The sequence below is a fragment of the Vipera ursinii genome, assembly GCF_947247035.1.
Source record: "Vipera ursinii genome assembly, chromosome: 1".
Lineage (NCBI taxonomy): Eukaryota > Metazoa > Chordata > Lepidosauria > Squamata > Viperidae > Vipera > Vipera ursinii.
In genome coordinates this window covers 222,454,145-222,468,738 of record NC_139512.1, presented here as the reverse complement: position 1 = coordinate 222,468,738, position 14,594 = coordinate 222,454,145, and the positions used below count along the sequence as shown (strand labels likewise).

The window sequence follows — 14,594 nt, the reverse complement described above, 5'->3', positions numbered from 1 at the left end:
TGAAATTGCTTAGTAGTAGTCCCTGGGTGCCAAATCTGGGCTATGGGGGTGGGGAGTGTGAGCAAAAATATCCCAATAGAATTGCTTCAAAAATTCTTGGGTGCATCTGGAAAATATTAAAGTGAATATTAAGAATATAGATGATGGGACCTACCAGAGAGAATATTGAAAAGAGAAACATTTGTTTGAATATGTGGAATATGAATTATAGAAACCAATTGTTAATGATTTCTCTTTATAAATATAAACCTAGCAAACACACTGTTAACCAATTATTATGTGACTTATGTTTTAAAAAATCAATAAAGCAACAACAATAAAAAATTCTTGGGTGCATCTAGCGATGTGTGGGTGAGCATTATCATGAACCAACACCACACCGGAAGTCAGCATGCCCTGATGCTTGTTATGTATGTCTCATCTGAGTTTTCATAACATTTCACAGTAGACTTCTGAACTGAAGGTTGAACCACACTCTATGAGCTTCACTAGGAGTACTCCTTTGGCATCTTTACATTTGACAGGATTTTCTATGGCACCGCCTCTAGTGTGCTGTTGGTTCACGATTCACTCCCACAAGATTTCAAGTTAGAAATGGAATGGCCAGGCTCCATTATATTCGTAACTCGAGGACTACCTGTAGAGTTCATTTAAAACTAAACCAACAATGAGTGGGAAGAAAAACTTGCCACAGATCAATCATTCCGAATATTAAAATTTCAGAATAACAATAACATTAAAATATATTCGTCCAACCTTGTAAATGGCAATGAAAATGATAGGGATTTTTTCCCATGTAATCCTTCCATATATGAAGCCAAAAATTATAATGGCATCGCTGATATTAAAGCATCTTAAATGGGCCTCCGTACCAAGTGGTTCAGTTCTGTGGGGCGAAAGAACAGAAAGCTCCACGCTTACTAACAGTTGGATAAATTAACATTTGGAAGTTTACAATAGGAATATACACTTGATTATTCTACTAATTGCCTTGATAGAATTTTTTAAGTTGAAGGGATGACAAGTGTGTGTTTTTTTAGTCATCCATTTTTTAATATTTAATTTTTATAATAAAGGCATCTCAAATATTGTTATGTTTGTTTATTTTATTTCTTTAGTCAATGCATGTGTATGGCCACCTGTCTTATATACCACAACTCTGGGTGGCTCACAACAATAATAAAACCCCCAAAACAGTGAAATCAAAACTTGGTGCCTTGATCATCCCTTCTTAATGCATCCACTAATACAATGTCCAGGCTCCAAATCCTATTCTATCGCATGCTGGAGGCAACAGAGTGATATTCCAATTTGGGGCATATGGCTTCTCTTTTCCCATATTCTAACCAAAATATTATTATTTCCCCTGCTAGAAAACAATTCATTCCCCCCCCTGTCTCTCTGTGGGGTGTGTAAAAAATTGGTAGGTTTAGGTTTAGGTTTATTGAATTTTTCTACCGCCCTTCTCCCGAAGGACTCAGGGCGGTGAACAGGGCATATGAATAAAAATACAAAAGTACAAAAGTTAAAAAAGGATTAAATTATTGCCCAAATTAAAACAATCAAAATATACAAACATTAAAACCCTAACTCCCCATCAGGCCAGGCCAGCTTGTTCGAATAAATGGGTCTTTAACCCGCGCCGGAAGGAGCGGAGATCCGGTGCCATCCGGAGCTCAACCGGCAGTTGATTCCACAAAGCCGGGGTGCCCACAGAGAAGGCCCTCCCCCTGGGGGCCACCAGCCGGCATTCTCTGACCGGAGGCACCCTGAGGAGGCCCTCTCTGTGGGAACGCACAGGGCGGAGGGGAGTCGACGCTGGCAGCAGGTGGTCCCCGAGGTATTCCGGACCCATGCCATGTAAGGACTTAAAAACCATCACCAAGACCTTGAACCTCACCCGGAAGACAACTGGTAACCAATGCAGCTCGCGGAGCAAAGGTGTAACATGGGAGTACCGGGAAACTCCCAAGACAACTCTCGCGGCCGCATTCTGCACCAGTTGGAGCCTCCGAGTGGTCTTCAAGGGAAGCCCCATGTAGAGAGCATTGCAATAGTCAAGACGAGAGGTCACGAGCGCATGAGTGACCGTACACAGGGCATCCTGGTCCAGATAGGGCCGCAACTGATGCACCAGGCGAACCTGAGCGAAAGCCCCCCTAGTCACGGCTACTATGTGGTCTTATAAGGTAAGCCGTGAATCTAGGAGGACTCCCAAGTTGCGGGCCCTATCCACGGGGGGTAAAAACTCACCCCCCATAGAAAGCGATGGCACATTTTGAATGTCCCGGGATGCCGGAATGCACAGCCACTCAGTCTTGTCAGGGTTGAGCTGAAGTCTGTTCCTCCCCATCCAGACCCGAACCGCCTCCAGGCAACGGGACATCACGGCAAGGGCATCACTGGGGTGTTTTGGGGTCGAAATGAAAAGTTGGGTATCATCGGCATATTGATGATACCCAACTCCAAAACCACGAATGATCTCACCCAGCGGTTTCATGTAGATGTTGAACAGGAGAGGCGAGAGGACCGACCCCTGAGGAACTCCACAAACGAGAGACCTAGGGGTCGACCTCTGCCCCCCTGCCAACACCGACTGCGAACGTCCCAGGAGATAGGAGGAGAACCACCGAAGAACCGTGCCTCCCACTCCCAATCCCCTGAGACGCCGCAGCAGGATACCATGGTCGATGGTATCGAAAGCCGCCGAGAGGTCTAATAGGACTAGGACAGAGGAATATCCCCTATCCCGGGCCCTCCAGAGATTCACCAGAGCGACCAATGCCGTCTCCGTGCTGTACCCAGGCCTGAAACCCGATTGGTACGGGTCCAAATAATCCGCTTCATCCAGGACCAGAGGGAGCTGATGTGCCACCACACTCTCAACAACCTTCGCAAGAAAGCGAAGGTTGGAGACTGGACGAAAGTTGTTCAACACAGCTGGGTCCAAGGCAGGCTTCTTGAGGAGAGGTCTCACCACCGCCTCCTTCAAGATGGCGGGGAAATTACCCTCACTCAAAGAAGCAGATATAACTGCCTGGAACCAGCCTCGTGTCCTCTCCCTAGCTGCATAAACCAGCCAAGAAGGGCACGGGTCCAATAAACATGTGGTGGAGCTCAACCTCCCCATAATCCTGTCCACTTCATCAGGGGTCACAGAATCAAACTCCTCCCAGATAACATTGACAAGACCGCCCGTGTCCTGATCGTCAGACTCTGCCCAGCTGGAGTCCAAACCGGTCCGAATCCGAGCGATTTTATCCGACAGATGTTGACCAAACTCCTCGGCACGACCCTGCAAGGGATCCTCCCTCACCTCCTGATTAAGGAGGGAGCGAGTCACCCTAAACAGGGCGGCCGGGCGATTATCTGCGGACGCGATGAGGGCAGAGAAGTAATTACACCTCGCCGCCCTCATCGCTGCGAGATAAGACCTAATATAGGTTCTTAGCCACAACCGGTCAAATTCGGATCGGCTGGACCTCCAACAGCTCTCTAGGCCCCGTTTCCGACGCTTCATCTCCCGGAGCTCCGCGGAGAACCATGGAGCTCGTTGGGATCTGCCGCAAGGGGCCGCAAGGGTACAACTCGGTCAAGTGCCTCAGTGTCTGCCCTTTCCCAGGCTTCCACTAAGGCATCCGCCGAGTTGTGAGCGACGGAGGCAGGTGGGGATCCCAGCGCTGCCTGGAACCCATCAGGGTCCATTAAGCGCCTGGGGCGGTACCATCTAGTTGGTTCCGCATCCCCACGGCGGGGGGTGGCAAAACGGAAGACCAGCCGCAGGAGGTAATGATCGGTCCATGACAGGGGCATAATAAATGGAGAGCCCCCACCAAGATCATCCAACCTGTGATTTCATCTATTCAGTGGGGGAAGGGCATTTATATAGCGAAGTGGCATTGTCTACTGAACACAGTATGAGGTGCAAAATTACCTCAACAGTTAGACCAAGTGAAGCACTGCCTCACATATGTAAATTAGTTTGTAATGAAAAAGCAGCAAATATTATATGATTCTTCTACTTACTGTGAGGTTATGTTGCCAGGGTCTAGTAATTACCAGTGGAAAAGTGTAGTTTTAACTGTTTGATCACAGACTATAAGGTAGTCTTCCATTTACGACCATAATGAAGCCTGCCCATTAGGGCCATAAGTCAAAATAATATTACATGAAACTGCCTCAAGTAAAGACCAGCCATTGCTGTCACCTTAGTGCAGGGGTGTTGAACTGCTGGCCCACAGGCCGGATGCGTCATAGTGAAACCACACCCACCCCATTGCCGGCAATGGCAAAAAAGTCACAATATATCACGTCACGTGACGTAGTGAGTTTGACACCCCTGCCCTAGTGAATTGGTAAGGGTCATTAAGTGGGGAGTTTCTGGCAGGCCTAATGCAAGCACTAGCCCACCTGCCTCAGGCTTCCCCACCAAGAGAGAAGACATGCTTCCCACCCTTTGGATATCTTGCAAGCCAGCCTTGGCACAGCTGATTGTTTTGCCAGCAATCCCTACCCTAATTTTCTGTTCCAATCAGCTGGCAAGCGGGAGGCTGCAAAGTTTTCCTGACTTTCTAGGTTTTGAGAAGCCGGCCCTTGCATAAAAGGCAGCTTCATGACCAGCTGCCCAAAACCTTTCCCTTGCTTAATCTCTTCCCCCCCCCCACCGCCATCCACACTGCTACAGTTAAAATGGTGGTGGCACAGTGGTTAGAATGCAGTACTGCAGGCTACTTCTGCTGACTGCCGGCTGCCTGCAGTTCGGCAATTCGATTCTCACCAGTTCATCCTTCTGAGGACTCAGATTGTTGGGGGCAAAACACTGACTTTGTAAACTGCTTAGAGACAGCTGTAAAGCACTATGAAGCGGTATATAAGTCTAAGTGCTATTGCTATTGCTAAAAAAACCTTGTAGAAATTCCCTCCCCCCAACCCCAATTAGGTGCTAAAACTAAATTCTCCCTCTGCTCTTCAACCAATGTCCCTTTAAAAAACCTTACCATGACTCTAGGCTGAAGACTAGAGGAACAAGCGAGCAAGGAGAGAAAATATTTCTGCAGCTTTTTTCCCTGACCTGAAGTTAAAAAATAAGTAATTACTAAAAGTTGAGCCAGAAAATGTAGGACATGAGGACTTTGTAGGCTTTTTCTGTGGGTTTGATTGTCTGTAGAGGGCAGTCTACAGTATAACCTTTAAATCCTAACTGGACTCTACAGGTAGCAATGCGGATCTAAAGCTTGTGAAAACCTAGCGTCCTCCATTTTCTGGCCCAACTTTTAGGGATTTTTTTTCTCTCTCTTTACTTCATGGGGGGAAAACTGCGGAAAGATTTTCTCTCCTTGCTTGCTTAGTTCCTTTTCTCTTCTGCCTGGAGTCAAGGTAAGGTTTTTAAAAGGGATATCAGTTGGAGGTCAGAGGGCAAATTTAGCTTTAGCACCTAATTGGGACCGGGATGGAGGAGATCAACAAGTTCTTCCTTCTTAGCTTTTTTTGTTTTTTTATTGAAGAAATGTGGCTGGGGAGGAGGGAGGTGATTAAGCACGGGGAAAGGTTTGGGGAAGCCGGTTGTGAATCTGCCTTGTATGTGAAGGCCAGCTTCCCAAAGCTTAGAGAGGTAGAGCTTTGCAGCCTTCTGCTTGGGGCCAGCTGATAGGTGCAGAAAGCAGGGGTCCTAGAAAGCATGGGGGGGAAAGGCCCAAATGCTGCAGGGGATTGTGGGGAGAAGACAAGCAGGGAAGAGCACTGCAGCATCCCCAGGGTCTGTCATAAGTGTGAATGACCGCAGGAGCGCAGGAGTGTCATAACTTTGAAACAGGTTTTGGGGTGTCAGACGTTATTTTGAACGGTCGTTAAATGGTCTGCCATTGCTCAAGAATTACCTGAATGTCTTATCCTCGCTCTAAGTGGTTTATTTAGGATGGCATCACGTATCTTGATATATCTGAGACAGATGTTTATATGTGGAGTGTACATATAGGCCTTTGGCTTAGAGTCGAAATGCATCGTAGAAAGTTGCTCTTTCCATTTATATAAGAGGGGAGTGACAGAACATGAACAAGGTTGGAATCAAAGAGCATACTGTAAGCTGTCAAGGTTCCGACTGATGGAACCAAGTAAATTAGAACTCCGAGGTACAAGATTTCCTCAAAGAACATGTTTATTGGATGTACTCATGTTTAGACTAGCAAAAATACCTCATTCCCCCTCCCCCTCTTTATCCACCTAGAATGATAAAAATGGCTGCAGCCAGATTTGTTGCAGAGTTGACATAAGCACTATTAAATAATGTTTAAGATTTATGGTTGTAGTCAAAGAATAGAAGAAGATTAGATTAATACAATTAATTTTGTACAAGGTACTAATACGTTGTATTGATAGCATTTTGGAAAGTAGGGGTCTAAAGTAAATAATTATAGCAGTGGGGAGAATAGTACAAATATGGTGTATGGTATTGGAGTTCTAAAGGAATATTTCAAAGTGTAAACAGGGCAATGCTGGGTAACACAAATGTGAAAGGAGACTTAGTACAACAAAGAAAAAGAGAAAGTTGGAAACTGAGTACTGATCTGTTTCAGAAGAAAGAGGCTTGATGGTGGATAAACCAGGATTTTGTTCATCTAAGGATATTATTTTTCTCTGCATCCTATTAAAGATGTTATTTCCCAGACCCAGTGAGTCATAATTGTGCACTATTATAATCTATCATAGCTTTGCTTGAAACTTCAAAGATCTTATCTGACATACCTAAATTTTACATGTTCTGTAATGAAAGACTGCAACTCAATCCTGTAATTTTAATATAGGTATGACTAATTATTAAGGTAGTGTTTTTCATGTAGTGCATTTATGAAACTGAGCCAAAGCTGGTCTTTTAGTTTTTTCTCTTTAGGCCTTTGAATATCCCTAGCGAAAATTATTTCTTGTTTTTACTGCATACCTTGTTGATTCTGCAACAAGAAGAATCAACTAATAAGAGAGAACTAATAAGAGAAAACTTCTTAGATGGCTGTTTTTTAAAAAAAATATCCTTGCAATCCTTTATAGCTTCAAGGGGAAAAAAAGAGCAGAGCACAGATTTCTCTCAGTTATAAAAGAAATATATTCATTTCCATGTCATGAGAGAGAACACTTAAAAAACAGGAATCATTCATTGAATCATTCTTTTCTGCAAGTTTTCCGAAATATACACATTCAGTTATCATGCAGGAAATGAAGCAGGTCTTAGTGTGTGTGTGTGTGTGTGTGTGTGTGTGTGTGTGTGTAGGGACGCGGTGGCTCAGTGGGTTAGGACACTGAGCTTGTCGATCAGAAGGTCGGCAGTTTGACGGGTCGAGTGCCGCGTAACAGAGTGAGCACCTGTTACTCGTCCCAGCTTCTGCCAACCTAGCAGTTCGAAAGGACGTAAAAATGCAAGTAGAAAAATAGGGACCACTACGGTGGGAAGGTAACAGCGTTCTGTGCGCCTTTGGTGTCTAGTCATGCCGGTCACATGACCACGGAGACGTACTCAGACAAGCGCTGGCTCTTCGGCTTTGAAATGGAGATGAGCACCGGCCCCTAGAGTTGGAAACGACTAGCACACATCTGCGGGGGAACCTTTACCTTTACCTTATATATGTATGTATGTATATATGTATGTATGTGTGTGTGTGTGTGTAGCGCAAGAGAGAGAATAAAGTCATGCCTATGTCAAGTAATAGTAATATTTACCTGGGTATATCTATGTTATTTTGTTGGCAAAAACATGGACACAGTTTGCCATTGTTCTCTTCTTTTTTTCAACTCCCCAATCTAGACTACAGCCCTGGGATTTCCAGGTCTCCAACCAGCCACTAACCAAACTTGAATCTGCTTAACGTTTTCACGATCAGCTACATCAAGATATGCTATGCACATTTTCTTTCCATTGTTTCAAATATAGAAAAAGCAAGTTGAAATTTTGCAACTTGCTTTTTCTATATTGGTGGAGCAGTGGGCTAATGCCTCCTTAAGTAACACCAGCTGCCTGCAATTAGTGCAGGTTCGCATCCCACCAGGCTCAAGGTTGACTCAGCCTTCCATCCTTCCGAGGTAGGTAAAATGAGGACCCAGATTGTTGGGGGCAATTAAGCTGACTTTGTAATAATGCCGCTTGGGGGTGTGTGTGAAAGCCCTAATAAGCAGTCATATACATAGAATGAAGGCTACTGCTAAGTTTGTAAGCCGCCCTGAGTCTTCGGAGAAGGGCGGGATATAAATGGAATTAAATAAAAAAAAACATTGTCATGCTAATGAAGAAAATAAGATGTTGAGAAGAAAATGCTATCAATAAACCCAATGTTCCAATTGGGTGTGAGGTTTATGTATTTAACAAAAATAATAATAATAACTGCACTATTGTACATTGAATAGAGAGAAATGACCCACCAATATTTCATGGTCAAAGAAATTGTTAGTTCTTCTATGCAATCTAAATTTTCAAAACTTGTGTTATATTCACCCTAGAAAAATAGCCTATCCACATAAAAATATTTGTGTTTTTTAGATAATATGGTCTGTACTTACTGTTATTTTCTATTTATTCTGGTCAGGCACCATCATCACCTTCTTCACCCACAGCTAATGAACCAAAATATGAGAAGCGTTGGCTGGATACCTTATCAGTTCCTTTATCAATGGCTCGAATTTCGAGGTATAAAGCTGGAACAAATAAATTAAGGTTTGTAATATGAAAGTGAAAAGGTTAAACTACCTAACCTGTATCTGTTTTTTATTTGGAGATAGTGGATCTTTGTAAGTGTTTTAACAAGATTTAGGCTTTCTCAGAAGATGTGGAATGAGCATCAATAGTATCCTATTAAGCATATAAAGAAATAATTGGGCTTTATTCATTATATGAAAAAATGGCTAGTTTGTTTAGGCATCATATGTGGAAAAGATCAAGGAAATAAATTGCTTCTATACAAACTATGGGCATTTTTGTTCGTTTAATGTAGTGATCTATTGAGATACAAAATGTTATAAAGATTTCTGTTATAAAGATTACACCAATGGAACTGAAATATTTTGGAAGAACAAATGACTATCTCGGAAGACGGGATGAGAATTGATAGAAATTGGTTAGCATAAATTAGAACTTTCCCAGCTTGAAGGTTCACTTCTACATACTCTCATTGGAAATGTATCCCATTAATTGTAGAAATCCAAGCAGGTCACAAGGGCATGAATGACAGTGAACAAGGCCTCTCAGTTCAGGAACGACTGCTACACTGGCATACAACCTGAAAATCATGACTGCCACCTGCTCTTTCAGTAGGTACTGTGAGTCCAAGAGGACCCCCGGATTGTGCATTTTAGCATCCTCGTGTAGATTTTAAATAGGAAGGGAGAGAGGATCAAACCTCAGCTCTCATCAAAAGTCTTGCACGCTTTGCTTGCTATACTGTGGTTCTTTACCAGTTCTGCTCTGCCCCACCCCAGGAAGTCTTGTCTTTATTTCCTGGTTCAAATCTTTGACATCAGAATCAGGAACAATGGAATCTTCCTCAGGTTTTCCAGCTGGCTTGGCTTAGCATCCGAAGTCCCAGATTCCTCAGCCTGGTTATCTTCTGAAGGAAAATAATCTTCTCTCTCTGTCTCTGTCTCTCTTTCTCCCCCCTCCCCCTCCCTCCCTCCCTCCCCCCCTCTCTTTCATACACATTTGTTAATATGCATCAAGTTGGTGTCAGTTTTTTGTAACCACATAGGAAGATTTTGCTTGCTCTCTCCCTAACCTGCTCTTTCAGGTCTTATAATGGTGTACCCATCATCACTGTAACTATGTCCAACCGTGCTGCTGGTGGTCATCTTCTCTTTCCTTCCAGCATCTTTTCCAGCGAGCTGGGTCTTTCAATTATGTACACACCCCAATTGGATATTTTTGCCTACCCTTTGAGTCACGAAACCATTTTTTTCAAGCAACATTCCTAAATTTAATTTAATAATTTAATTTAATAATTTAATTTGTATACCGCCCTTCTCCCGAAGGACTCAGGGTGGTGAACAGGGCAATACATAATAAAAAACAGGATACAAAAATTAAAAAGTGATTAAACAACAATGCCCGTAATAAATTAATACATATTAAAAGTTAAAACCGATTATAAAACCCAACCCCAACCCATCAGACCAGGCCAGCTTGTTCAAAAAGAAAGGTTTTGAGATCACGCCGGAAGGAGCGAAGGTCAGGGGCCATCCGGAGCTCAACCGGCAAGCGGTTCCAAAGGTCTGGCGCGCCCACAGAGAACGCTCTCCCCCTGGGGGCCACCAATCGACATTCCTTGATCGGAGGCACCCTGAGGAGGCCCTCTCTGTGGGAGCACACTGGACGGAGGGAAGTTGACGCCAGCCGCAGGTGTTGCCGTAGGTAATCCGGATCCATGCCATGTAGAGCTTTGTAAGTCATCACTAACACCTTGAACCTCACCCGGAGAGCAACCGGCAGCCAATGCAGCTCGCGGAGCAAAGGTGTAGCATGGGAGTATCGGGAAGCCCCCAGCACAACTTGCGCGGCTGCATTCTGCACCAGTTGAAGTCTCCGAGTGGACTTCAAGGGCAGCCCCATGTAGAGAGCATTACAGTAGTCTAGATGAGAAGTCACGAGCGCATGAGTGACTGTACGTAAGGCATCCCTGTCTAGATAGGGTCGCAAGTGGCGCACCAGGCGAACCTGGGCAAAGGCCCCCCTAGTCACAGCTCCAATATGCTCTTCTAAAGAGAGCTGTGAATCTAGAAGGACCCCCAAGTTGCGCGCCCTATCTACGGGGGGTAATAGCTCACCCCCCATGGCCAGAGATGGGATAATCGGAATTTCCCGGGATGCTGGCACGAACAGCCACTCAGTCTTGTCAGGGTTGAGTCGAAGCCTGTTCCTCCCCATCCAGACCCGGACCGCCTCCAGGCAGTGGGACATCACGTCGAGGGCATCACTGGGGTGGTCTGGGGTCGAAATAAAAAGCTGGGTATCATCAGCATATTGATGATACCCAACTCCAAAACCACAAATGATCTCACCCAGCGGCTTCATGTAGATGTTGAACAGGAGAGGCGAGAGAACCGATCCCTGAGGAACTCCACAAATGAGAGGTCTCAAGGTCGATCTCTGCCCCCCTGCCAACACCAACTGCGAACGTCCCAGAAGGTAGGAGGAGAACCACTGGAGAACTGTGCCTCCCACTCCTAACCCCCTGAGACGTCGCAGCAGGATACCATGGTCGATGGTATCAAAAGCCGCTGAGAGGTCTAAAAGGACTAGGACAGAGGAGCAGCCCCTGTCCCGAGCCCGCCAGAGATCATTCACCAGCGTGACCAATGCCGTCTCCGTGCTGTACCCGGGCCTGAAACTCGATTGGTACAGGCCTAGATAATAAATGTATTTTTAATGGTAGGAGATGGAATAAATCAGAAGTGATGGGACTTTATATTTAATTTGAAACGGAACTCCAAAGTTAACATGAGTCACACTGTTGTCAAACTAGAAATAGTAACTAAAAGAAGAAGAATACAGTATTGTAAAATGGGAAAATTGCATAAAAGGACAATCAAAATGAACAGGGTGGTGAGTTAAAATAATGTTCTTGTGAAGGAAGGCTTACAATAGTTCATAATTTTCAGGTTATAAAAAAGGAAGTGAGAGAAAAATAACAAAAGTGTATAAAAGTATAACACAAAATATACACTGTATATATTTGTAATTCACATTTCTAAAGCCATCCAACCTAACAACAACTTTGCATTGTTGTTTCTTTTCAAAGAAAAGAAATGGAACAACCCTGGATACAAAAACAGAACAAAAGATAAATAGTCATCCCATACCTTTCAAAAACTATACCTGAGAATTTAAAGATTTTAACTTGCTTTATTCTTTGACAATTTAATATGTAGGCATATATCTAGATCACTTTGCAAAAATTATGATTATTTCTTTTTGAGTATGCTTCCTCAAAATAGTAAATATCTCATGCTCTCAATGTTCATATTAATTCAATTGGCATTTGCATTAAGAATATTGCATCATTATCTGTAGAAGTAAGGTTGCAATGTGCATATTGATTAACTTTGTGGATGATGCTCTGAATTACTCATGTTGGTAACAACAGAGTTGATTTGCAAAAAGAACATCAGGGAAGCCAAGATACATCCCTATCTTAACGCTTTTCAGTTGCAATTTCTTTAGGGCAATGGCCTTGCATGCCACTTTTATCCTAGAGTTCTCATGGAGTTTGTACATTAGCAGAAGTAGCCATTTGTCTATTGTAGCATTTTTTAAAATTTGCCGAAAAAGCTTTGCTTTGGAAACAATGAAGACCTGAAATCAATAAATGCAGTGTATAATGTGAAATGTGGTTCTCCTTTCATAATCAGCTTAGCATTTGCATAGAATAACATGGAGCCAGAGCAGAAGGCAAAATGATTAGTTTCTAACATTTTAAATACAGTTTTTATTCATAAATTCTGTGCTTCCTGTGCCTGTTATCTGACCCTCAGCTGATGTCATTTCTGTAAAATGGATTACTGTGTCCCCAAATTTTAGCCCATTCTGATTATATTTGCTTCAGTGGAAGTACATACAGTCTTCGTTTATTGACCAACTTGTTCACTCACCTTTCAGTTATGACAGTGATAAAAAGTGACTATATGACCAATTTATTTTCTTCCTCCCTTTTTGCATTTTTTTAAATTTTATTGTATTTTATGTTTTTAATAAACCCTAATAAAATGAAACTTTTTAAAAAAATGGCAAGTCCTTGCATTTACCACCTTCTGAGGTCTGTAAAGCAAAGGAAACCTGAAATAAGATTATAAGCCCAGTTAGGGCTTTACAATAATAATAATAATAATAATAATAATAATAATAATAATAATAATAATAATAATAATAATAATAATAATAATAATAACAACAACAACAACAACAACAACAACAACAACAACAAGTTGGAAGGGACCTTGGAGATCATCTAGTCCAACCCCCTGCTCAAGCAGGAAACCCTATACCAGTGATGGCAAACCTTTTAGAGACTGAGTGTCTAAACCACAACCCAAAACCCACTTATTTATCGCAAATTGCGAGCGCTGCATCAGCAGTGTGCCCTCAGGGAGAATGGGGAGCGTGGTACACTGGGCAGGTGTGGCCCACTGGGCAGGTGTGAAAAAGGTTTAGTATCTCATACAGAAGATACAAGAAGATACATTTTACAACTCAGGTTGTAAAATATTCTAAGCCAGATATATACTCAACCAAACAGGTGCAGTATTTGTGGGGAAATGAATTTTTTAAAGGAGAATATCCAGGGTCACAAGAGGTAAATATTTATGCTAAATATAAAGTCTTGTAAAAATCTATTAAAATCAACCCTATTATGACAAATCCTTTCATGAAATAACACTATTTTTTATGCCTGTTCATATATATTTTTTATCCTCAGAGTAATGAGAGCCAGAACCCAGAGTACTGGGAAGAGTAGGAAGAAGTGCATCTTGATCTAAATTATTCATCTATTGCTGTTACATTTTCAGATGTTTCCAAATGGAAAGTAAAGCTATAAACATGTAAATAAGATCATAAGAACCTGACCAAGAGAGATAAAAAAATAATTGATCCTTCAAAACATATAATCTACAGAGTCATCCAATTTTAGAAGAGTTTTCATTCACTCATCATAGATTAGGTCCTTCAAAGTGTTCAAACATTCAACAAAACTCTTCTAACTTTACAAGAGTGCCAAACCTTAAGGGGTACCAGCCTAAAATATACACTGTATAAATGGATTTAATTTAAATAGAAACCACAGCCCATCTGTTATTTATCTTTTACCCTTGATTTGCATTTGCTTGACCTGATATGCTGGAGTAATGATTGCCCTCATCTCCCTTACTGTGAAAGATTGGGCTGTAAAATGCTATTTTAACTCTTCTGCTCAATAAAAAAGCAGTTCCCCACAGCTGAAGTCCTGAGGATTGAGCAGTCCTGGGTTCCTCCTCATTCTTCTTTCTCAGTCGTTCTAAGAGCTTTGAGCCTAAATTAAGTTAAGCTTGGGGACTCTCATGGCCTCCTTCCTCCCCAGTCAGCAAAATCTTCCTACATCTTTTATTAGAAGCATATGAATAATTAGTGGTGACACACTTGATAACTGAAATACTTTCTGGCTTGCAAATCATCTCCACATCAACTGTAAGCAAGAATAAAGTCTGAGAGAGAAAGTACCTGGGATGGGATGGAATAGAATGGAGTAACAGAGTTGGAATGGATATTCAAGGTCTTCTAGTCCAACTCCCTGCTCTAGCAGAAGACCCTATACCAGGGGTAGGCAACCTCGGCTCTTTTATGACTCATGGACTTCAACTCCCAGAATTCCTGAGTCAGCTATGCTGACTCAGGAATTCTGGGAGTTGAAGTCCATGAGTCATAAAAGAGCCGAGGTTGCCTACCCCTGCCCTATACCATTTCGGACAAATGGTTGCCCAACTGCTTCCGCTAGGAAACTTTTCTACTGGGAAAAGCAGAGTGTGGGAACCGGGGGACAAATGATAAAAGTGGGTCAGGTGGATGCTTCTGATTAGTAGGACATTTAGTAGGA

At 42.8% G+C, this 14,594-nt stretch overlaps 1 protein-coding gene across 1 annotated transcript in view; it reads left to right on the top strand.

Annotated features, from left to right (window-relative positions):
• Window positions 1–14,594, top strand: part of SNTG2 (syntrophin gamma 2) — a gene marked incomplete at both ends in the record, with an annotated part of 268,909 nt that overhangs the window by 170,191 nt on the left and 84,124 nt on the right. Inside the window, one exon of the mRNA XM_083356584.1 lies at window positions 8,568–8,695. Coding sequence (XP_083212710.1) covers window positions 8,568–8,695 — 128 coding nt within the window. The remainder of the gene's footprint in view (window positions 1–8,567; window positions 8,696–14,594) is intronic.